Here is a 27,005-nt window from a genome sequence, read left to right on the forward strand (position 1 = left end):
CATATTTTAGCAATAAAGTATTTTTTAATTAAGGAATGAACATTGTTTTTTTTTTAAAGAAGGAATGCTGTCACACACTTAATAGACCACAGTACAGTATAAACATCTTTTAAATGCACTGAGACACCAAATTAGTTTGGCTCGCTGTATTGCAATATTTGCTTTATGGTGGTCTGGAACTAAACCCACGATATCTTCAAGGTATTCCTGCAATCCCCATGAGAAATTATTGCAACTTAGACTAGGAAGGTAGTATCTCTCAGGTCTTTTGAACTTTGTCTTTTTCTTTCCTGCAATTCCCATCTCTTTGGCTCACTACTTTACTCTCAGGTTTGATATCCCAGGAGTGCTCAAGCCTTGCCCTCTTCTTTCAACTGTGAAGAATGTGAAATTCAAGAGCTTCACTCTATCTCTTCTTGCCACCCCTTCACATGATGCCTGCTCCATTCACAACACTTTCCACTGTTTTTATTTATTTGTGTATTTATTTCAACCATTTGATTGAGTTCCATGGTGATGGTAAATGTGTCAGGAATCATGTTTTATTCATCTTGATATTCCCAGTAGCTGGCACATTGAAGATACACAATAAAACTTGTTGAATAATGAGGAATTAAATCAATTGCTGGTTTGCCAACACACACACACACACACACACACACACACACACAATATTCACAACGTTCTTCTTATTGCTGCTTGGTAGATATCACGAATTTGGGGGGGAATGCAGGCTTTTTCCATATGGTCAAAATATATAAGCTATGGATTAAGTCATCTATTAGTGGTTGGATGTGCACTTGACACTCAAATATACATACAGATAAATAACCGAATAGTATATAAATATACCTAAAATGTAAAAATTATATAAAGGGAAGTAATGTATTTGGGGAACAAATTGTATACATAATTTTGAGTACAGTCCCTTAAATAACTGAAAGTAGGACATAGTGAACTGAAGTAAAAGCACTTAAGACCAAAAGATTCCAGGTAGGTTCCCCACATTTTCTGATTCCCAGAGAACAGATTAAGTATTTTAAGATGCTGAGTCATCAAATTCAATTGCAATGGCACAACACTGACACTCTTAGCCATAAAACATGTTTAATGAGACCTACACTGATCTTTAACTACTTCAACTCTTCTGCCTGAAAAAACCACACACACATATGCACACACAGATTGATCTTTCTATATCCACCCACACACACATATTAATTCAACATTAATAAATAAAATTACAAATTATAAACATGTACCAATAAAAGTTATAAACAAAATCATAAGGCCATTCATGCAAACATGAGAAAAGTTCTTGAAGGATACAATGAATACGAATTTTCAGCTACCTGTCTTATGATGGTACCAAAAGTAAAAAAAGTATCATTTAACTGTGTTCTTTTCTAACTTCCCTTCCAAATTGTGCAGGTTTCCTGAAGCCATATAATTTAGATAGAAGATCACTTTTCAGAAAAGTCATAAGCAGAAGGTCATAATTCAAACCAGGCAGTCAGATTCTCCTACCATCTAAATACTGGACAAGTCATGTAATTCAGTCTTGTATTAAAAATGCTTTACATGCAGGATTTATACAGGATAAGAATAGCTTGTAAAAGTACTGTTCTTGGAAAGAGATCTCTACACTGCTTCCAACTTGTGAAATTATAACACCTGGTACCAGAATGATTTTTGTCTTAAGTAACATATGATAAACAAAGCATTGACTTAGACTAAAGATAATTTGGTTGACATTTAATTTTATATAAGTACATTAAAAATAAGAAATATTGCTTTAAAAATTGGCCAAAATATGTGAATTGCAAAGGACACAAAGACAGATCTTAAGCCAAGAGACTAGAAGATTAGAAATAAAATTGCCAAATAAGAATACATTTTTTTCATAACTACTCTACTTATGTAGGGCATGCAGATAAAACAAATTTGTGTTCAGCCTGTTTACCTTAAATAACAATTTTCACCATTAAAAAGAGACAGAATAAAGACAAGAGTAGAAATAAAATGGAGAATAGCTTCTGCATAAAACATGCAAATAAAGATAACTTTTACCAATAAACACTCTTTAAAAAATACATGATTTTGCAGAAACCATATGAAACTGTTATCTGGCTCAACGTCTAAATAAGGTGTAGAACTCCTCCCCTCTCCCTTCATGGTTAATTCAAACTATTTTGGAGCATTATTCTCTTATCACTACAAATAAACCTTACTTGAAGATTTCAAGTAAGGAAAGTATTTTCTATGAAAACCCAGTTTTATATTTTTGCCCTATTGTTGCTTACTCCAAAATGTAATAAACAAGCACAACAACTCACCTGAAAATATTGCTGAGTATCCAGAAACTCTCGTAATTCAAGTTACCTAATTCTTCTTTCGCACACTGTGCGATCTAATTCTGTTGCCAGGAACAAGGTATTTTACATTTGCGGTATTATACTAAAAGAACACACCCTGAAATTTATAAAATCGACAAACATCTTCTAATGTGGTATTATTTTCTGTGGACATGGACTCTTTCAATTGTTTGAAGTTCGGTGTTTGCCATCATATTAAGGATTTCCAAGATATAAAATTGTGTTCTACATTTCTTGTAGTTTATGAGGCATCAAAAAAATTAGAGCTTTGTTCTGAGAAACAGTGAGGTAAGTAGGGGTTAAGCACATTCACCACCAAAACAATAAGCAGCGTGGGCAGACCATCATATTCCATAAAAAATTTTTTAAAAAGTACGACAATAAAAAATTTAATCTCAGAGTATTGCTGGGAATGGCTGAAGATAGAATTCCAGTGTTGCACATTTCTTCATGAACTTTAATGCTTTCAAGTATTACCACCAGGACTTTCCATTCATGGCACAAGGGATTCATGGGATGCTTTCTCCTGGCACACTTAGGATGGAGAAGGAAGGAGAAAAGTTTGGATACATTCATTTCTTCCTCTATTTAGGTGACCTTTTAAAGCTTTCAACAACAACAAAAAATATCCTCTAGAAATGTGAAAAGAACCATGTTCTTCTTTTTCCTTTTCTTTAACTCTCTGAGAAAGACAAAAATCTATGAGGAAAAACAAAATGAACAAAACTGCCGTATTTTATGAAAGATTTATATACAGTATTCATTCTGCTGACATAAGGGCAAGTGTAGAATTATACACTTGTTTTATCATAAACAAAATTAGATTATCAGGATCACATGTCCATGACTTAAATTCCCACAAATAAAAATTTGTTCATGGAAAAATAGAGATATTTTGAATACTAAAGTCCTTTATTCAACAACACAGAAATTTCACAAAAACAACTTTACTGGGCAAATCGAATGTGTTTTTTTTTTTTTTGTAGCTTTTTTTTTTTTTTACAGTTTTGTACATGCCCCATAAGTAATTTTCTTTAATAAATACACTGTTTTCCAAAACTGCTTTTTTTTTATAATTGCACAAGCATACATACACCTTACACAAATATCTATTAGAAAATTTAATAGATGACTGCACAGTTCAGAAGAGGGGAACACTGAAAGGAGTACATTTTGTGGCCCACGTTCCTGAAATCTCAGACTTCCTTGCCATTGTGAAAATGGAATCCCTCCGAACATAGTAGCTGTCTTTTATTCACTAGGAATACAGATCTCAGTGTGAAACTGCCAAATTTAATAAAAACAAAATGTGAAACATTTAGCTGTTACATGAGAACCAACTGTTTGATATCACTGTGAATCTAACCATGATCAAAGACCCACCACGGCTTTTTGCTGAACATATTTGACCCTGAATAGTGTGTTCATTTAACTGCTTTCCCTTGTTCATTATTTGATTACAGATACTATCGGCCTAAAGACTTTGTAAGCTTTAGTATTAATTGTACAACTTACATGCCAGGGGTTCTAAATGAAAGGAAGGGGATATTCCTTTCTGTAGTGATTGCTTAATAGGAATTCATAGGAAGCCCACCATGTCTTGTTCCCTGTGAATGTGTATAGAAGGAAGTTGGCTACTGGGGATTAAGCAACCACGAGATGCTCTTAAATACTCTTACACTGGAGGAAGACTATCACTGTTTTCTCTCCTAAAGATGGACACATTTCTGATTTGTAACTATGCCTCCACTTGGGAACAGACAGGCAAAATCCATCAGAAAGCCACTTTGGTCTGAAGGCCTGGAAAGAGGGAAGTTTGCATGATGATGCTCTTGGGATGTTTAGGGTGCCGAGTGACAGCTGACAAGGAAAACACTTCACTGTACTATGTACCAACATCCTACGTATTTTCCAGCTCTCCCCAAATGCTTACGGTATGTGCGTCTTCTTATCTCCTTACTTCGTAGGGAAGGTAAGACATCTGTGTATGTAGATCTCTCTTACAAAATTTTAATTGGACTTATCCGATATGCAATTTTTAAGTTGTATAGTCCGCCATGATCTATATTCTGATTGCCATGTTCTGAATTTTCTTGGTACTGAATATGAAGCATACAGCAAGGAATTTTCAAAAGTTACATGTCATTGGGTATTTTAGAATCATGAAAAATGTAAACCTTTAAATAGTTCCCTTAGGGTTATAATGACATCCTTTACAAGTTCTCAGTATATGGACTTACAGGGAAGAGAACCAGAGGGAGGCTGGAAGAGTAACATCTTTCTTCGACATCACCAACGAGAACGTTTATGCACCCTACATTATATAAATAGAGTTTTACCAAAATCATAAAAAAAATGGGTGACGTAAAAGAACAATATCGAGAACAAAAACATGTAAGAGAATTAAAAAAAAGCTGCACTTCTCCATTTCCATAATCAACATTTTTTCATTAAAAAATTGATTTGACATGTAAAACACCACATTTTACAATATACAGATTCATTAGTTCTTTAAGAAAACAAACAAAAACACATCGAGACATGCAATACTAGCATGTATTTTAGACTCTCAGTACATTGCTGTGCGATCTTTATCCATTATTGTATGCCTGATACAGCCCGAACGGACATTTGCTTCAATCCTATAGTAATAATCGTCGTTTTCCAAATAGCAAGGCAAACTTACCATTCAAGTGTGGAAGTAAGTTTTCACTTACTTGTAATTATTTAGCAAATTGGTTTAAAAGTAAGTAAAATCAAATAAAAGTGGACAAGAAAGAACTCCTATAGTTCTCATTGGTCCCACAGCAGAAACAGAAATTCTAACTAGAAACCCTCAAAGGAATATACATCAAGCAGAAAGCTATCTCAAAATTAACATACATTTTAAGCACATTTTAGCTTGTGATTATTTAGTTTTCTTCTTTAAACATGGATAGGTGTAATATATAATAAAATTTCCTTAAAAAGGCCATTCAACCATAAGTGGAGACCTTGCGTTCATATTCTAGGCAGGTTTAGTCACTTGTTTTTCACATTGGCATTTGCAGGTGACTTCTCCACCCCTCCCACCCATGCTCTGATGAGGAAGTGCTCCTTCTGTGTTTTTTAAAATCTCCTGTGATATTATTTCCCATTCACAACTACAACTAGCCTCTTAAAATTATTAATCTGCTAGTCTTTCTAAAACTTTACAGTCCTTTTCATCACCCTTTCTCTTCTCAGGTTATTCTCCTCTGTGTGATCCATCTTGCTAACATTTTTCAGCAGGCTAGTGGATGTTATAGGCTGAAGTAGCTGGCTAGTGGATAAAGAACAAAAGTTACAGTAACATGGCAACTTCGATCCTCCATGTATTTTCACTAAACTCTATTTTATTCCTAAAGATGAGAATAGACTTTATAATCTGGCAAGAAACAGAAATGAAATAAACTCCCTAGGTATCATGTCATCACAAGTAACGTATCTGTCCTCCTGGGACAGACTTAGGAACCTTGACTGCCTTAAGAAAACCAAATCCTACGTGAAAAGGTAGCACAGATCCTATGAAACATTAGCTTCTTTGTGTTTGGGGCTGTTTGCATTTATGGAACTCCACAGAATGTGGCCCTGCCTTCTCAGGAATGAAAGCATCAAGTGACAAAAAACGGGAATAGGAGCAATGGAACATTCCACTGAGGGCCTAGGGGAAGGCCAGTGGTCCAACTGGGAGGCTATGAGAAAAGGAGATAAAAAGAGATTTAAAAGCCTCACTTCTATAAATGTGTTTAATTTTTTTAACTTAAAAATATACCTAGCCATGTCTCAATGCAGGAGGTCTTTACGTAGTCAAGTTTTAAAACAAACTACCCATTTCACTTCATACATGGAATTAAAACATTTGGATACATTTTATCAAAAGTTTCTTTTTCCTACCAAAAGAAAAAGAGAGAGAGAGAGAGAGCGAGCAAAATTTAAACAAACAAAAAATACATATACCCCATGCTGGGCTGAGAAAAAAAATCAATCATGAATTTCTCCCCTAAGATATGATACTTTTCTCTGTATCCTAGAAAACACTGATTTAAAAAAAAAGTTATACAACTGATGCTGCATGTTCCAACTACTGTGAGTACTCCGCCTTACAGTGCAACCCAAGACAAGTCAACTACACTAAGTATTTGGGAGGTATACCCTTCTGTACAGCTCGTTTGTAAGCAATGCAAGTGCATAACCACTACTCTAATATAGTGCTCAAAAGATTAATTGAAACTTTCATAACATCTTCCCCCTCTTATAACAATACAACTGAAGGTCATTGCTGGATGCATCATCATCTTTTAGTCTTGCAAAACTTGGCATCAAGTCTCTACGGAAAGATGCATGGCAAAACATGCCACTGCTGTTGCTGCTTCTAGAAACAACTGGCAAAAAATAGTTAAAGCTAAAATTTATTGCTCCAGATTTAACTCGCAGAACCATACTGTTGTGTACAAACTGTTAATCTCCATAGATGCTCAGACATGATTGTCTCCTTGTGTCTAAACACACAAAATACAAGCTGCTATCTGTACAGTTTACAGTACCGAAACACATATATTTGAAAATGAAGTATAGATATGTACTTTGCAAAGATACATGATTTTACAGCAGGGGTTTACCCAAACTTATTTTTTTACAGCCACTTTCAAAATAGACAACAACTTCACTAGTATAGCTAAATTACATCAAAGAAAGAATCAGTGTATTGAAAGTAAATAGACTGGCCAATTCCCCAAACTCCCAGATTATTTTTATATGTCTTTTTTCTTTTCCTTTGTTTTGTTTTGTTTTGTTTTGAAGAAACCCCTATACATAAAATGAAAATAATATCTGGATATTTTCTTCAGTGGTGGACTAAGCAGTTTCTTAAAACAAGACATTAGTTTGCCCTTCACTTCCAAATGCCTTGAAAATAAGATATACTACTGCTTTAAAAGAACCATCGGAATGCTTCAGCGCTGGGAACAGGTGTTCTCTATAAAAAAAGAGCAAGAAAACAAGTTAAGCTTTTTTTCTATGCCAATATAAAATTAGATTTTTCTCCTTTACACTTCAGCAATATTTTTAGTCAGCAATACACAACATAATGACTTGTATATTTCAACATTTAATAAAAAAGAAATGCTCAATCTTAGAACATTACAAAAATTAGAATATTGAAATTAATGATAATTTACTGAATATAATGATTAAAACACATTAGTCTAAAAAATACCAGAAACACAGCGTAGAACATGGATAACCATCAGAATAAATGGGAAGGTTGAAGCTGTTAATCAATAGCAGGAAGTCCAGCCAGAAAGTCTGTATCTGCTGTGTACCTATGCACCTCTATGTAAGGTTGCTGCTTAGAGAATTCAGTGAAGTAGTTTCTTTATTCTGGGGAATTTCTTTTATAACAGGACAACAACAAATATTACATCGATGTTACTTCTATCATTTAACAACTATGTACCACTATTTTAAAGTCTGCATTTTCAACAAATTAAGGTCATATGTATGAAACAAACTTACACTAGCCAATGATACTCAATGGAACATAACTTTTATACCATAAAAATACTATCGTTTTTCAAAGGAGTAATAAGTTAGCACCAAAAGTATGAGCAATTCTTTTAACAAAAAGGTTAAAGTCACTGTGGGATTTTTTTTTTGTCAGAAAAACGGTATAGGATTGAATTTTCTTCCATATATTAACATTACAGTAATTCATTATACTATACTCTTCTTTAAAAAACAGAATCACATGAGAACATATTGAAAGTACATAAGAAACAACAAGCTAAGAGTAAATTTTCCTATAGGGGCTAATGAAAGAGAGCTGGTACTATTCCTTAGACCAGTCCAACAAGCCTGTGTAGAATATAAGGTAGCTGCTAGGATAATTAAGTATATAAATTGACATGTTGAATGTTACCAAATTATTGAGTAGGTACATAACGCACACACACACACGTACTTCTTGTAAACACATCTTAAGACAGTGTTAATAGCACTTGAACTTCATGTTTCAGAGTATACATGAAAAATTCTACTGTAAGTACTCCTTAATAATTGAAACTAGCTTTGATTTACTGTCTCACATTTCACTTATTTGGTTGACACAGTCCTATTGTGTTAATGTCATCTAAAAATACGAGTGTATTAATTAAGATGTCCACTGAAATGTAAATGAAAAGAATAACCATTTTGGAAAGCAAAGCCACTTTTCACTATTTGTACTAGAAAGAGTTTTGAAAAACTTGTCCCTGCAGTCAACACAATAAATTTGAAGATGAATATGTAAGAACAAACTAATGATTCTTTAGTTATTATTTTTATTTTTTAAATGTTTATTTATTTTGAAAGAGAGAGAGATAGAGAGTGAGCAGGGGAGGGTCAGAGAAAGAGGGAGACAGAAAATCCTGTGCAGGCTCCGCGTTGTCAACACAGAGTCCAAAGTGGGGCTCGATCTCACGAACCAAGAGATCATGCCCTAAAATCAAGAGTTGGAGGCTTAACCAACTAAGCCATCCAGGCGCCCTGATTATTTTTAAAAATAAACTCTACTCTCAATGTGAGGCTCAAACTCACGACCCTGAGATTAAGAGTCCTGTGCTCTACCAGACAGGTGCCCCAAACTGATTCTAATGCAAGTTTGTACCCAAAGTACAAGTTTGTATACAAAAGTATTTAACTTGTGAAGTATTCTTTAAAAATGCAAATAAGGAAGTCTATTATTCCCACATAACTAGTACTTATTAATATTTTAATCCTTACTCCTCATGGTGTAATGTTTTCTTCTCTCCAGCTCACTATGCATACAGGAATCTCCATCATTTGATTTGGTTGATAAGAAAAACTCCTTTCCTACTTTCCAAAATTAACTTTTGAATGATAAATATAATTATATATGCTCATTACATTAATTTAATCACTGTTAAAGGAACTATATGAACTCATAAAAAACAACATATTCATTCTAATATTCATGCTTTACACACACACACACACACACACACACACACAAGCAGTAAATGAAAACTTAGACGTTTATACCAGATGCTAAGCTTGCTGCCTGATGCCAACTAAGAATAAATTTTATATAAGTATGCATACTTATATAAATGTAGTCATTTTTAACAAGATAAGTTAGATCCAAACATATCCATGCAATTACAGATTCACATATGAAAAATAAACATGTGCATATATATTCATATATATTCACATTTACATGTATAGAATATGACATAGAGATGCCAATTTACTCTCAGATGCCAACTGGAAACAAGACTGTAAGTATATACTTAGATAATCTTGTATCTTGATAAACATATATGTTTATGAAGATAAACAGAAAAATGTATGGAGTACATTTTTTAAATGAGGTGAACTCCTTATGTCTTAGATATATTTTGAAGTCTCTTTTCCAGCTCTTTGCTCTTCCTGTGCCCTTTTCCATTACTCAGTTTTATTTGCAATATTTAGAAAAGGAAAGCTTTATAAAATGCCACCTGAGATCAAAGGTCATTATTGTGAGGAGAAAGATAATCATTTCTCAATGCTTTTTACCACTAAAAATTAATTAGATAATGCAAATATGAGAAAAACAGAGAGCTGGTTTTCTTTACTAATGCATCTTGTCACAGAATAATAGCACTGGGATGTGTGTGTATTATTATGCATACATTGAGACCAGTACATATCTCCACACCTAAGGTACAGACCATCCACCGCTGTAGGGTAAAGGTGAAGATTAGCAGGGTGGCATCTTTTAAAAACGATTTCTCCCTTATATGAAGATTTATGAGGTCATGAAGCCTAAAATGATTTGTTGGGAAATCACCTAAAATGTGTGAGAAAACAGGAAAACCAATGGTGCGTTAATTAGAACAAATTATCAAGGCATTCACCAGAAGCTTGAAGTGAGGTTCCTCTAAATGTTATTTCAGGATTAAAAAAGTAATAAAACTCCTTAGTGTCCCCCATAGGTCACACAAAGCAGAAAATGTATGCCCAATCTCCTGCCTGATTTGTATTGGTTCAGTGGAAACTTACTTTATATCTGGACTGAGTTCTTTTCTGCCAAGATGGGTAAGGCAACACTGTTTGTTTTCATACATAAAATATTGTTTAAATTATATATTTTTGATTAAGTCTGTACTAATTTGGGGACATGTCTTCTCTAATCCTGTCAATGAATGAGGTCATCTTTGTAAGAGGACTTTTATTTCAAATGTTGTGTGGATTCAACACACCAATGAGGGACTAAGCACCCTGCCTAGCTACCTTCGGGGTTATATAAATTCAAGAGTCCCAGCTGGGGAATCACACTCTTGATGAGATTACAGTGACTTTCTGGATCTCAGTGATGCTTGCAGGAAATCATTATCCTGAGTGACAGGAAAGCCAGATTCCCCAGGAAGAGAAGGGGGTGGAGAGGTAAAGAATAGAATTGAGTTGATCAGCATTGTTTAAGACAGCCTTCGCTGCTCCTGCAGGTGCAAACACTGACAAAAAACAGCCTGCTCCCAGGAGGACTGTGGAGAAACCTGCAGCCCTCAGTTCTCCTTCCGGTATTGCTGTAAAGCATGGTGTTCCAGAGAATTCATCCCTATGAAAGCCAGAGCCACATACCAAAGAACTTAAACTAATGAGCTTAAAGGGCTGGCTTCTGTTTCCCTCCTAAATAACTTTAAAAAGCAATGATACTTTCTTGAATAAAAGAATGATATAACCCAAACCCAAGTACAGTTTACACTGACATTAAAAAATGAATACAAAAAATTATCAATCTGTCTCCGGCAATGGTATTATTTAAGTTCTGTTAAATCAGCAATGAAGACATAAATTAAACAACCTAAAATACACAAAACTACCAAAAGCCGCCACCTTAGAATTTGAGTATTTTTTTCTTTTTTTGTGCCTGTTGAGCAGTCATGTGAACTGTGACATCTTCAGGTTGAGCCTGCATCTACACACTTTTGTTTAAAATATGGCAAGTCCAGAGGTGGCTGGGTGGCTCAGTCGGTTGAGCATCTGCCTTGATTTCAGCTCAGGTTATGATCCAAGGGCTGTGATTCCAGGGTCATGGGATTGAGCCCCACTGCGGGCCCCCCTCTGAGCACAGAGCCTGCTTAAGATTCTCTCTCTCTCTCTCTCTCTCTCTCTCTCTCTCTCTCTCCCTCTCTCTCTGCCCCTCTCCATTTGCTCTCCCTCTCTCTCTCTCTAAAATAAAAGTTTAAAATGAAAAAAAAATAAAATATGGCAAGTCTAAAAAAATTCACCTCCTGATAGCTGAAAATGGGATATCTATACCTTTTTTACAATATAGAAAGTGCAGCACTAAACAATACTCATCATTTTAATAAAGCTAGACATGAACTTTCAAAGGGCAAATTAAAGGCAACTTGATGTTGAAATTTACTTCAGAATGCATAAGGCTATAAATTGAGATAATACTTACGACATTTGAAAATTCTGTAACTAAAGTTAAATATATCTTTCTAATATTTATTCATATACTTTTGAATCCAAAAATCTCAGTGATTCACCTGGGTCTTCGGAATTCTACTGTGAAACAACAGGATGCTTCTAATACAATGATTTCCAACCTGGAGTGTTTTGGGCGACTGTTATTCTTCTACTAATCAGAAAATTATTTCTAGTTTTCCCATTTATTATTAATTAAAGAAATGGAAATCATCCATTTTTCGATTCTCATATAAGGATGTGAAGTATACTTTTTCCAACCAAAAGCAAAGCAATTTAGAACTGCAGTTAGCCAATACAGCCTCTTTTAAACTCTGCTGAAATAGTTTTCCTGTGAAGAATCCCCTATAAGTTTCTTAGACTCCAAGCATCTAAGACCTTGAAACTGGGAACACCTCACAGCATTTGGCTCACCTTGTCACATAAGAACTTGACACCTTAATGAATCACTGAAATTTTGCAATAGAAAGTATGCAAGTATGACAAAAGATAATAGTAGGTACCAATGTTTGCCTTTAGATATTTGATTATATTTTGTTTCGGCTTCATATGAAACTTCAAAACTTTAGAGTATTTTGCGTTAAGAAAAGGAAAAGCATTCCTGATGGTGAAGAAAACTACATTTTTTTTTTCTGATTTGGTTCACAAAGAATGCTAAAACATCAAGTTATATAGGTTCTCAATTTCTTTTACTGACAAAATTTCAAAACCTACTTGGAGAAGGGAAAATTTTATTCTATATACAATATTGTGGATGGGAATACACATAGTACATCGATAAAATTAATAATTATGATCTAAAATGATACCTAGAAAATGTTAGAGACATACCAAAAATTTTTTAGCAGAAATATTTTCCTATATCCTATTTATAATTAATATATTGTAGAAATCATAGACCAGTAACCCACTAGCTTTGCTAGAACTTTTAGCAAGCACAAGTATAGCATAGGTCAGTAAATCTGAGAGAACAATTATTTTGTGATATATGATAATCTCACAGTCTAACAACTTACTGTTATTGCAATCATAAACAACTTTATTTGTTAACAATACTTCAATTAAAATATATAAATTAACATAAGTATAGATTCTACTTTTTAGATTACACCTTTCTTTTTCTGTTCTATTGTAATATATATGCCTTATATACTTTGTGATATATATCATATGTGTGATATGATATATGTACGATATCTATTTGTGATATATGCATGATATATATATATGTGTGTATATATATATATCACATATGTGATATGCATCAGACTAACTTTCCTCATAATTCAGATTCATTTATCATATAACTGTATAATATATATATTATACTCACATTTTATTTTGGCCATTATCCAGATGTCAACTAAAAATATTTATCAGTATTACCATTAACTGGAATATTAGACCCCTTTCTAAATGAAAGAGAGAACCAAATGAGTAACTGGATATGTTTTATGACCCACTTTTTTGGAGGCCTTAAATATGATTATAAGGAGAACTCAACTTTTTTGGTTTTCAAATTGACGTTTATGGCCAGGATTTCTCTGATTAATGGTGGAGAACTCGCAATGGTTTTTTCATTAGTATCCATTCTCTGCAGGCCATTGCTCCTACCACTCCTCCTGCTTTGCCAATATTGACAGTTCTTCCTCTTCCGCCTCCTCCTACACGAACACCACCACCCTCACCATCACCACTGTGATGGTTTTAGACTATGACAGCATGACGTTTTACAAGACAAACCTAGCTAACCTTTGTAGATGGAAAGCTGAGTTGTTATAGTATGTAATACAGATGCTAAAGTCACATCAATGTGGTGGTAGAGCCCGTTAGGAAAATAACTGCCTAAGGGAGAATGTGTGTCTAAAGAATAGGAGTGGGTTGGTAGGAAGGAAAGTAACAGCTGAACGCCATGACTTGGACATGGGTCCCAAAGTGACAAAAAAGGCGCCCACTTTTGGTCCTAGTATTTAATGCAACTACTGTATTTAAGCAAGTCTCTTGATAATGCTATGTAGGATTATATTTCAACTGATTTTGGTAAAAACACTTCAAGTCACATCTTTCTAAAAAATAAGTACGTTTATTGTGTTATAAATGAGTTGTTTAGTGATGAAAATGTTCTTGGACATATAAAAATAAACTGTAATGGGATGGTACGCAGAAAGAAAAAAAAATTTCAACAGTCCACAAATTAAAAAGGTGTTTCTGAAAAACAATTATATACAGTATTTTTAACCCTATGTTAAAAGTTCTTAGAGGGAGTGTGAAAGGAAACTAAATGTAAAACAGAGTAAAAAGCAAAAATTAGATTAATAACATCAATACTATAAAAATGATTAGAATTAATTCTACTTATATGTTCCATATGCTTAGATTTCACTTATGAATATATATACAAATACATGTGGTTATATGATAAATGAATCTTAATCTATCTACCTACCTACCTACCTACCTACCTATCTGGCAGAGACAAAAGTTAGATAATTCTATGTCCCCTCAGAGTCACTCTACTAATCCTGTTTCATGCAATGATACCTTTAGGTAAGATCATTGCTGATCAGCTATTGAAAAACGACCATCATTCTTTTCTTGATCAAGTTGTTGGACCATTTTGAAGATGTTGATTAATTTTAAAGTAGTGAACTGTGGAAATATTCTTGTAAAATGGGAGGAAATAGGAAGCCACATTAAAAAATATGAAGAGGTGACTTTTCAAAACTACCAAAGCTATGATTTGGATAGTCTCTAACATGTATTCAAATGAAACACAATAGTTACACCAAACACCAAACCTCTATAATTACAGTGCTTATCTTTGAATTATTATAGATCTGAGAATTTGAGAAATATTTTTTTTTCTGTATTATATAAAAAGTGAAAATAACTTTAATAAAATTTTTTCTCACTAGGCTAAATTCCTTAGCATCTTGGATGTGGTCACTGGACTGCATCTGGTTTGGAATCCTCTATGACAAAATACCAACCACTTCTATAGACACAGCCCAAAAACAGAGAATGTTTTAAGGTCCATGAATTACTTAGAGGAATTTAGAGTCAGTTCCAAATGTTTTGGTCATAAAGATGTTTTCATCAAAATAATGTACTTGGTTAAAACCATATTTCTGAGAATAACATGCAGTTTTTGGTCTCTCTCCTTTTTTCTTTTTAAATAACAAAATTAAATGCCATATAGTCAGTAACTATTATAATTTAACTTTATCAAGTTATTACATGTTTATCTAGCTCTTTAGAAATACATTTTGGTTAATTTCCCTCATTAAGAGGATATATAGTCTTAAGCATTCTACACTACCATAATATCAGCAAATCTTGGGCTAGAGCAAGTCCTCAAATGTTTAGATTGAAATTTCTCCTCAGAGAGTTTCCATATATTACTTCTTTTTCTATGAATATCTTTTGCCCCATCTTTGTGCAAACATAGCCACCTTCACAAAGGTAACTAACCAGCAGAGTATATTAATAAGCCTAACTCTTTTTTTAAGCATAGAATTTATAAGATGTAGTGATTAATATTCTTTCTGCCACTTTTCTGGAGTCTTTTTTACATGTATATTCTGTATTTTCCAGGAAGTTCTCTGTATAGCCACAAAAAACTACAGTTATTTTTGAAAAATGAGTTGTTTATAGATAGAGGATGGCCTCTGTCTCCCGAAACACTATTTTTCATTTTGAGCATTAGTTTTTTCACCTTGGCTTTGCTACATTTCTAACAGTAGACCTGAGTTAATTAATCTTAAAGAGAAATTAAAAGGAAAAAAAAACACAACACTAAACAAAACCTAGTTTCTGTGAAACTACTTTTTTCATTATGGTAAATGAAAAGAAACAATGCTGAGGGGTTCTAGAGGGTCTAAGCTCAGACTTACGGCATCTTTCCAGAAATTTTGAGACATTAACTATTTCTACCAATCTCTTCTTTAAACCAGACTCAAGAAGATGACCTTGAGCATGACAATCCTTTCTACCAATATGCTCCTTTCTGATTTCCCTTTCATCTGTAACACTACACTCTCCCTGCCCTTCCTCCCTCCCTCCCTCCTTTTCTTCCTTTACTTCTTTTTTATTCAGGTCAAACAAGAGTTTCCAGTACTCTGTTAAATATACTTGAAATAACAAGTCATACTGTAGATTCTCAGTATGTTCAAATGTTCAAGGCAAGTATTCTTTTTGTTTTCTTATTCCTTGACAAATTCTAGAATACTAAAGAAAACTTAATACTTCATCACATAATCACGTGAGGTAACCAAGCAGAGATCATAAACAGCAATTTGTATTTCTTATTTAAATCTGGGGAAGAACTAAGCCAAGGGTGAATCAAGGAATCCCAAGGCTTATAAATAGGTACGAGATTGCCTCCAGAGCAATTATATCATCTTAATTCAATTATATCATTTTAAATGTGTCCATTTCTTGGATTGAGAGTTGAGAATGAAGTAGGAAATTAAGTATCTTAGATGGAGGGCTGACTAAGATGTAGAGTTAGGGATTTCGATGGGTATTGTAAAAGGTAGAAATAAAGAAAATTTAAGGTCCTTAAGCAACTGTGTGTGTGTGTGTGTGTGTGTGTGTGTGTGTGTGTATGAACATATATGTATGTATACATCCACAGCACTTACCACAAACCTTAGAAAATAAGAGTTCCTACCTGAAGATTTGTTAAATTGAATTGAATTTATCAGGGGTTTTCTATGTGCTCAGTAACATACCATGTATTCAGGATTATACAGCATAGGTACAGACCTGCCTAGGAGAAGTAAAGACACACTATTTAAGAAAGACATTTAAATTTTACTCTTTATCTTGTTAACATTGTTCCATTTACAAATATAATTTCTTTCCTCACTACAGACTTGTTCAATAGTGTTGTTGCTGCCACTAAACTAGTGTTTTTCAAATTTTTTTGACTGCAACCAACACTTAGAGATACATTTTACATAGCAGCCTAGTACATGCATACACATACATTTATGTATACATACAAACTGAAACAGAAGTTTAACAATATGTACTCTTACTATATGTGCTGCACTCATATATTTTATGTTCCACTCTGTTCTGTTCTACTTTCTAAAAATCCTTGTGGTAAGCCAACACATGGACCACTAATGTTCTGTCACCTGCAGTTTGAAAAACACAGCTCTACGCCACACAAATAACATATTCATGTGAAGAGAATCACATGAGGAAAATCCAAAAACCACCCCACTTCATAAAGAATTTAATTCTCTACAGCAGACTTACACAAAATATCTATATTTCTTTGGGGACGGAAAAGGCCGATGTTCTCTATTTTGTTTTTCATGGATGAAAATTAGAGCACACGAAATATTTAATGCTTACTAGCAGATCTTTTCAATTTTCATCCATCTATATACAACTGAGAATTTTAGCTCTTTCCCTTATTCTTGACTCCACCAAAACCATCACTGGTCTCATCTTACCTACACACAAGAACATTTCCCATAGACAAATCTTTCACCAGCACAGTTATTTTTCTACCACCAATTCACCAACACTCGCAATCATCCTTTCTGCACAATTAAATGAATTAAATGTACATAGTCTATCTTTCTTTTAAAATGTATTCCACTTTTTTTCACTCTGTAAGGTTTTGAAGAAAATATACCTTCTCTGGAATTTGCCAGAATTGCTGAAATATACAGAAATGCCATAAGTCTTGGTGGTGTATAAACATATACCCTTTTCCCCTCTCATCCTCTTAGATCATTATCCTTTTGATTCTATCAGTCATCCAGGTGTGTGTGTGTTTAATTTCTGACCAGGAAACTGCACTTTCAGCAGAGTTTTCACCAATTTGACACTTCTTCACGTTCTCAAGAATGTCCTCTAAAGTATGAATTTAGATGCAGAGGAGATCCAAATGGGACACCATTTTCCACCCATCTTGGAAGCATTCTCTTTTAGCTACACTTTGGAATTATTCTACCAAATGTTTCAAAGACATAAGTAAAAATAATAACATCAGCTATAACACAATCTGTTTTCCTTGTCTCTGATTCAGCTGCCACTCCACTGAACTTGAGCTTTAGCTCTGACTCCCAAACCAAATGTATTGAGTGAAGTCATAAAAATATTATATTCCCTCATTTTATAGTTTCCATTCTTTGCAAAACTTCTGTAACTGCTGACGCAAAGCAGACATCCATATCCTGCCTTGACAAAGTTCCTTCTAGATACTGCATTGCATCCTGACTTGAATATTCCTTTCTACTTGGTTTTTAGTGCTTTCTGGGTTAGTATCTCACCTGTCTTAGGGTTTATCACTATTTTCTCCCAGAAAACCATCAGCCTTCTCTATTATCGCTCACTAACTTTCTTTACCTCACAAATAGTCTCTCCTTATTAAGAAGAAAAAGGAAAGTTCTTCATAGTTACTTTTTATCTCAGAATGTATATCTACCTGTTTTACTCCCCTCCACACACCTATCTCTCAGAATGTATATCTACCTGTTTTACTCCCCTCCACACACCTATCTTTCAAAACAAAAGTAAGTAAAATTTTCCAATATTTATTAAATATGTTCTCCAACTAGAATTCACGAGCATTTAACCATTTCTTTTCACAATGATTTTCTTAAACTAATTCACATTTAGAATAACTCCCCATGTCTGTCAAATAAAGAAAAGAGTAACCAAACGAAGGTATTGAGTTAAAGGGAAACACACATACACTCTCCCCCACCCTCCGCCCCCATTAAAAGTTAGAGAAATTAATGGCAATGGTGTGCCTTTGGTGAGGAAGGAGGAAGCACACTAATGTGTTTAATTTGGCTCATCACATTGACCGACTTGACTGGGTGAGTTGTGCAGTTTTCCTGGGCATTTGACAATACAAGAACAAGGAAAACTTGTTTATCAGGTTTATCTCTTTCCAAGTGAAATCAAGCCAGTTATTTGGAGAACTGGACGATTAAAGCAAAAATCCAGAAAACACAAGCTACAACAGAGTTTATCTGGGCTTTAATTTCTGAAAACTATAAGTAGCCTGCCTGTGTACTGAATTATCTGTAAACATAATTGTCTTATTCTCTACTTTTCATTGACGACTTTAAAATAGGAAAGAGAAATTGCATAGCATCTTTCAGTATGCAGAGTATACAAACCTACATATAATATCAAAAAGTTGTAACTTAGTGGGTATTATTATCCCCATTCTATAGATGAGGAAATAAAGTTCAGATAAGTTATGCTGATGTACCTGACATTTCAACTGTAAGTTACCCAATACTATGGGCTCTTCCCATAACACATCATCTAAATGTGGCCACATGGCCCGAATATAATTTTTAATTATAAAAGAAATGAAAAGCCAAGAAACTAGTAGTATACTTTCCTAATATAATCTATATTTGGTTTTATATCAAAGAAATACATCTTGAATATTACTTCCTTAAAAAAGTAATTTTTGCTTTGCCATTTGCTTTAGAGTAAGTAATGTAATGTGAAATAAATGCATTAAATATTAAGAAAAGGAAAAACAGGACAAATTTAACAGGCTCGCTCTCATACCTGGCTTCAGATTCTTAGGCTGTTAAAACAAATTAAGGGAAAGCTCCGAAGTTTCACAGAGGAAAAAAAAAAATTCTCATAATGTTTTAGAGTAGAAGTTAACAAGCCTGCTGGGATCCTTTTAGCCCCTGCAGAGCTAAGTCTTCAACATTATTAAATGGCTGTCGCATCTGAAGTATGGTGCAACATAACTCAATAAACAACAGAAAACATATGATGCTGAATGGAGGGAGGCTTGTCGATTAACGTGCAGAATAATTCAATCTTAGGACAGGTGTTTGTATGTGATGGAACGAGATACGACTGAAAGATAGACCACCCTTGTGCCGCTCCCCCAAATATTTTGAAACTCATAAGGACAAGAGCATAATGCCAGATGAAAAACTATGTCAAGAATGAACAGAAGCACCACAAAGCAAGTGAAGGAATAAAATTACACATACGCAAAATCTTCAAAATTTACACTGATTACAATAAAAAGTATTCTTGAAAACAAATGTTTGTAAAAGATGGTATTTTCTTGAGTGTTCCACGTTCCCAACCAAGATCATCTACATTCTAATCGGTGACTGAAAATCCCACATAAAAATGGAAGAGTTTACCATTATTTTGGGTGCATTTTTGCCTTTTAATGACTAATCTAAAAATAAAGGAAAACTAAAAGAGATGTGAGTCCTTTATCCAATGTAGATATATACTTGGGCCATTCACTAAATCTTGAATTTAACCTACTAATTTGATTAGATATTTTTACATAATGAGTGTATTAGTTTAATGTTTTGCATAATTTAAGAAAACATGTAAAAAATGGAAGCATATACACTCTTGTGAAATTTATTGAACAGTAGGACATTTTGTTATGCTTTCTCAAATCAAGATTAAAAGGTGAATTGTTTTCAGGTAAAAACGAACTATGCATTCAGACAATCTAACCAACTGAGTCTGAACAGTTTGAACAGTTCTAAGTACCAACTATTTCAAAAGAGTTTTTAAAAACACATTTCGACCTACGCAAGTAGTTTATATTACTTGTGAATCCAGAAGGAATATCCTACAGGGTTTCCAGGGTCACTCCCATATAGATCATCAGTCTCCAACCTGGCAAACTAGAGCAAATATGGATGAAATGCCCACCTGTTTGCACTCCTTTCCATTTTTAGTGGACAGACAATTTTTTTTTTAATTTACTCTGTTAATATCATTCTGTAAGTCTGACTATACAAAACTCCTAACTATTCACCCAGGAAAACAGCTGACTAAGGCTAACCAAAATATACAGCACTGTTTCTGTAATCAGCTCATCAAAAAGTTTAGGAATCAAGTAACTTTTATTTTCCTAATCAATAGATACACTCTTCATTCTTATTTAAAATGTCCCATATTTTTATCGGGTTAGTCTAAAATTTGTTGTCGTTTTTATTGATTTGTTCTGATTGGCTTTCTGGTTGCTTATTGGTTTGTATTTTGTTTGAGGACAGTTGAATTTCACCCAAACATTCCTACAGGATACCTTAAATATGAATTTTAATTATTTTTATTTTACTATTCCTAATTGCCATGCCAAAGATTGCTTAGAAGTTTCATGATATTTGGATGGGTGGGGGTATTATTTTCATTTAGGAATTATTGAAAATGTATGGTCCTTTTAAAAACAACTTTGGACCACCTTGCACTAAATCTAGTGATAGAAGGAAAATTGCACTGGACTTGTATTATAGTATGATACCTTGACCACAAATCTAGTTGACTTTAGTCAAAGTTAAACTTTTCTGAACTTTTTTCTTATCACTTATGAAATTCAGGATTGTTTTCCTACATTATTTCTATATTACACACCTGTTAATATCCTATCATTTTGTTTAAGTTGATTGAAAACTTTCCTCTTTCCCTTGATAGTTATATATTCGCATTTTGAGAGTAAAACAAAAATTTACGCTTTTATAAATTGGCATGTTTTTGATTTTTGAAACTAAAAATTGAGAACTCATTTTTAAATTATGATATAAAATGACAAACTGGTGGATGTTTCACTTTAAGATAGGAAACATCCATATTTACCTATAAATTTTTTATTTAAAAGTCACCAAACTTCAAAAACTTATTAACATGGTCAATTATTTAACTAGACAGATGCTGAGTGTGAAGAACACCCTATTTTATACATGGTCTACAGATGAATTTCTTTGGGAAACAGGAACCATCTCCCTTGCAGACAATGCTTTGTCCAGAATTCTACAATTGTCATTTGGGTGGCTGGGGCTCTCAGAACTTAATAGCATATATAAAGAAACGTGTCCCTCCTCCCCTAAAACACTCCTCAAAAAAATCAAGTTATCAAGTTTGGGGCAATATTTGGATGTTTTTCACCAAACTACTGAGAAGCACAACCAAAATTGTTGGCATGTATATTCAGCAGATAAATTTTTTAATGAGAGAAAAGTGAAGAAAGTGATTGAAATTGTTCTTTTTCTTGAGTTTCTAGTTTCTCAGTCTCTTCCCTCTAAGGTACTCTTTTCAAGTCCCTTCTCCAGCTTGTGATGCCAGTGTGTAACTTAGAGCTGAGAGCCAAGGGTGGGGGCAGGGAAATCTCCTGAGGTGCTGCTTACTAATGTAATTCCATAAATCAGCTAATGGGAGAGAAACCAGATCTGTGTGGTCTCTAATGCTGTCCCACAGAGATCAATCATGTCACCTGAACAATGTTCAGGGACTAAGAGGCTGGTGTTGCCCAAGGGATGATTCTATCCCTTGAGTCATATGAGGCTGAGATATTTTAAAAAGTTAGATCTTCATATCAGAAATGTAACTACTGTGAATCTGAAAACTGAAGGATTGATTACCTTTCCATGAGACAAAGTGCTATTATGTAACTTATTATCATAATGCATAATCACATGTTTATTAAAATCTCTCAATTTAATATTGATCATTTAGGATGCAAGTTTTAAAGGTAAGTTTTGTTGCAAAAAGGGCATATAGTATTTGTAATAACTGCTTTGAATAATTAGTGACAATTTTTTAATACAGAATTGACTAAATGAACAGTGTTCTATGCAAATACACAGTATCACAGAAAAACTAAATTTGTTTTATGTGCATTGTTATCTTAAGGAATATTATCAAGAGGGTGATTTTATAAACATATTTCCAAGGCATTAAGATGCTCTTAACATGAGATGAAGCAAGAAAATGTGAAAATAAGTTAGGTTGTTCTAAAAGGAATGCCAGAGAGGGGGCTTTAAAAAATGTGGGCAAGAATCCCAAAACATCCATGTGAATCTGTCTTAATTTCAATTTACTCACCCTGAAAATCTGATTAAGCCTCCAGTCTTTGGGAGGAGAATAAGTCAATGGAAAGAAGGACTCATGAGGTTTGAAATGATAAATAAGAATAAAACTAATGATTATGATGCAATTATTAATTGGTGTCCATAATTTAAAGCCAACAAATATTAGCTACTGAACTTAAACCTGAAGTCCACAGGTAATACCCATAATGAAACCCCAAATCATTATCCTCAGCCAGGGAGTCTATCCAATCTCTAAAACATCTCCACAGATGATGATAACTTACAGGAACCAAATTAGAGAGGGAAGCAGGTCAGCAGGGGACTTTTCACCCACCAGCAAACACTGCTCCAGCTTTGGTTCAGTCATGTAAACCCTGTCACTCTGACATGCATCCAGCTGGTTTCCTACAACCATAACTGTGTGGTTACACATGTGCTTAAGGCTGCCATTGCCTTTTTAAAATAAGCTAGATAGAGTCTTAGCCAATTAAAAAACAAAACAAAACCCCTCCCCCAAACTTTTTCTTTCTGCCAAATAGCATTCCACTAACAATCTTAGCCTTGAACCATGACCTTGTAGGAAGGAGTATGTAGTTAGGAAAACATCTTCAGAGAGCTCTATGAAGACTGAAATTTGTTTCCCTTCTCACCCACACCCCATTTTCTGAAGATCAACAGAACTTTTGTGCACGTGGATTTAAAAGAACAGGTAGTACTATGGGATCATCTGTGATCAAAATGTCTAAGGAATTTAAACATCACAACAAGTCTGTGGGAAAACTACCCAAATGAGAAAAAAAATGGACATTTATGAAATTTGTCTAGACTGATAAATCAGCATAGAAACTTGTGCAGAAAACCTATTGATAGCCACATTAAGCTCCTTCAGAGAGGTTATTTACTAAGTAAATCAGAATTATTCAGTGGCCCTTCCCACCGCATACTCTAAATCGGGATGCAGGCTGGGCCATGGGTCTAGCTGAAGGTGTAGCCTACTTGCAACATGAAATCTATTATGCTACATACTATATAGTTAAAGAGGAAAAATAAAGCCATCTAGTCCCTATCAACTGGGCATTAACAGGAAATTTTATCATGAACTGAATTTTAATTCCCATAGGCCTTAGAGACTAGAGGTAAGTTGCAATAAATTAATCCAGAAAAACACAATTCAAAAACTAAAAACTAGTTTTTGCCACCTAAGAAAATAGATAGACCTGCATTTTTATAATTGCTATTATCTTTGTTTAAGCAGCGTTGCCAAAGGAAATGTAGTAAACCACTCTGAAGTAAAGTCAAACTCTTGACAAAGAGATGGATTCTCTTATAAAGAGGAGTAAGTGCAATATTTTGATGGACCCGATCACAATCAATAATGATAGCAATACAACACTGTGGTTTTTCTGGAATCCCAAAGTGCCATTTGCTTTGTATATTAATAAAACTTAAAAAAAAATCTGTATCTTATATGTGTTCAAACCTGCAACAGAATTCTTTAACTTTCCTCTTTTAACCTTTTAAAGAGGTTCTCCTTCATGGAGAAAACTCCTTGAAGCAGTGCTCGCAATTTTTAAAAAGAATGTGCAAGTGCCCTCTGATAATAACTTGTGAGAGCCAGTCTCACTCTATAATCTGACCCACAGAACATTCCCAAATGCTAAATCCACTATCTACATTCTCAAGTATATATGAACATCCTGCCATCTACTCTGCAAATTTTATCAAGGGACTAAATACGATTACTTTTCCATATTTCTTTGTTAAACATTCCACTAAAACCATTTACCTATGATTGTACATTTTTTCCCTTTTTGTTTTGATCAAGTTACCATATGAAACTTCCACCAGACACATCACTCCTTGTATTTAACATAATTAAAAGCCTAATTTAACAATTACTTTAGTGGTAATCAGTACATGCCGGTTGTAAGGTCATATAGGAAAAAGAAACTATTATTGACCATCTAGGGTATCAGTCAAAACTGTGCTTGGTGTATAGAACAATTTTGTGACCACAAAAATGGTTACTTTGTCAGATGCAGAGCCCAAAGGAAATATACTTTGGTAACCAAATTTTTTTGGAATCATTTGTTTCTGAAACTACGTGAAACAATTCTTAAATAGAATTACCATCACCTGCCCAAACTGAACTAATTTCGTCCCTTTATTCTTAGACACATCCTTCTTAAAAATTGCAGGTGGTGTTTAGCTTTCCGTATTATTTCTGCTTTCTCAAAAAAACACCAGATATGCAGAAAATGGAAAATAGAAACGTTTTTTATCACGGTGGAGAGAAAAAAAAAAAAACTATTCTAGAAGGGGGTAGAACACCCTTTTGAAACCATGTATTTCAGCTTCAATGATCACTCCGATTGTGTTTTAATGGAACTATAGGCTTTTGTGCCACAAACTGTGCCCTCACTGTTATAACTGGGCCACTAAGAAGTCTCCCTTAGCCTATAAAAGTATATAAAACGCGAAGTGTCCAATCCTTTGGGCAGAGATGCTTTTAAAACTAATACTAAGAGGGAGGGGGGCATTTGAAACCGCCAAGGGGGCATTTTTGACCATACTGAATGTGAAACTTCTGAGTTTTTTAAACCAATTACATTAGTTTACCACCACAGATAAAAAGGAGGGGCGCCCCCCCCCCCCCATCTGGAGGCCAGTTCCACGCGAAGTGCAGCTGGGGAGGGTGGTGGAGAGGCTGTGCCCTCGCAACCACCTGCGACTGTATCTTACAACCTGAAGGAAGCTTCAGGAAAGGGGTACTGCATCTTCAAGCCAGACAAGAAGCCCTGAAGGGGAGAAGAGAGGGGAGTGAGGAGGGAAGGGGGGAGACTGGGAAACAAGAAATCATCTCCTCTGACCTCTAGTGAAGTGCCAGGTTTTTTCTTTAGCTCTTCACATTTTCTAAATTTGCAGATCTGGTGTCCCGTTTTGCGGTTCCTGCAACTGCTGCAGACGCCACAGTTGATGAGCCTCTTGCAGGGCACGCAGACCCCACACCTTTTCCTCTTCTTCTTGGCCGGGTTGGCTCCGCTAGCTCCCCCTGAGGAGGACGAGGAGGAGGAGGAATGATTCTGCGGGCAGTCTGCCAGATTGGCAATTTGAAACGCACTGTCTGTGACGGCTGCTGAGGCTGCTGCGGGGGAGTGAAGGGCTGTCATGACGATGACCCCTGGAGGTAATGAGATGCCCCCTAAAGCCGGGATAGCGGAAAAAGTCCCCACGCGCTCGGGGAGATTCATTATCTCTGCTTCAGCAGCGCCGCATTTGAGCTTGTTCATGCATTCCCCCGCCAAAGGTCTGCAGTGTTCAGGGGATAAGGTGGAGAGGAAATTAGTATTTGCCATTTGCAACGACGGCTCTGGCGGGCAGCCAGCTTTCCCCAGCCTCTGGGAGTCGTTTCGGTGGTGCATGCTGGTCCTGCTGCCGCCGCCGCCGCCGCCGCCACCGCCGCCGCCGCCGCCACCGCCGCCACCGCCGGCGGGGAGGATTGCCGAGGAGGAGGCGGAGGAGGAGGCGGCGGCGGAGGAGGATTTCCTGCCGCCCCCGCCGCCCCCGCCACCGCCCCCGCCGCCCCCGCCGCCGCCGCCCCCGCCGCCGCCCCCGCCCCCGCCGCTGCCCCAGAGCATGGCGGTGGCGGCGGCGGCGGTGGCCGCGTTGTCGCAGTTCCAGGGGGACATGCCGATACGCGCGGCGGCCGCGGCGGCGGCGGCGCTGCTGGGGAAGATGGGGGTGGTGATGCGCGCGATCTTGGCCGCCTGCGGGAAGGCGCCCCCGTTGGTCTTGTAGAAGGAGGTGGCAAAGGAGCGGTAGCGCTCCATCTCCGAGTTGTAATCCACAAGGCTGTTCAGGGCCCCCTCGGGCAGGTGGCTTTCCTTGGGCAAGCCCGGGGCCTCCGGGCTCGGCCCGGGCTCCACGCAGACATTGGTGTTCATGGTGCAGGGGGGGAAGAAGGGGTGCAGGGTGGAAGTGGGGACCGCCTGGTCCGACACCTGGGTGGGAAAGGGGGGGAGGTGGGGGGGAGGGAAGGGGGTGATGGTGGTGTCGGGGTGGGGGCCGAGGCGGGAGGGGAAAGTGGGTCCGGATGGGGAGAGCAAGGTGAGGACTGCTTTATTCCTCTCTGGGGCGCATTTCCACAGACGGTGAATTCCCAGGCAGCGTCTTCCTTAGCATTATCCTCCAACTGTTACAACTAAAATAAAGAAAGTCATTCCAACGAGCTGCACGAGGAAAAAGATTAAAAATAAATAAACAGCCTCCCTCACCACCCCACCGCAGA

The 27,005-nt window shown here is 35.9% G+C and overlaps 1 protein-coding gene across 1 annotated transcript; it reads right to left on the minus strand.

Annotated features, from left to right (window-relative positions):
- Positions 1–3,164: 3,164 nt before the first annotated feature.
- On the minus strand, positions 3,165–26,966 carry CXXC4 (CXXC finger protein 4). Its single transcript, XM_049630949.1, has 2 exons — positions 25,588–26,966; positions 3,165–7,371 (listed from the first exon to the last, which is right to left on the minus strand). The coding sequence occupies exons 1-2, from the start codon at positions 26,659–26,661 to the stop codon at positions 7,327–7,329; spliced, it is 1,119 nt and encodes a 372-aa protein (XP_049486906.1). The 5' UTR covers positions 26,662–26,966; the 3' UTR covers positions 3,165–7,326.
- Between the last annotated feature and the right edge of the window lie 39 nt (positions 26,967–27,005).

The sequence above is a fragment of the Panthera uncia genome, chromosome B1, assembly GCF_023721935.1.
Source record: "Panthera uncia isolate 11264 chromosome B1, Puncia_PCG_1.0, whole genome shotgun sequence".
NCBI lineage: Eukaryota > Metazoa > Chordata > Mammalia > Carnivora > Felidae > Panthera > Panthera uncia.

Excerpts from the sequence above, each read along its gene's own strand:
- CXXC4 (XM_049630949.1), bottom strand. The coding sequence starts at position 26,661 with ATGAACACCAATGTCTGCGTGGAGCCCGGGCCGAGCCCGGAGGCCCCG. Across the intron at positions 7,372-25,587 it reads AACCTGGCACTTCACTAGAG|AGAACACCTGTTCCCAGCGC; the intron begins GTCAGAGGAGAT and ends CTTTTTTTATAG.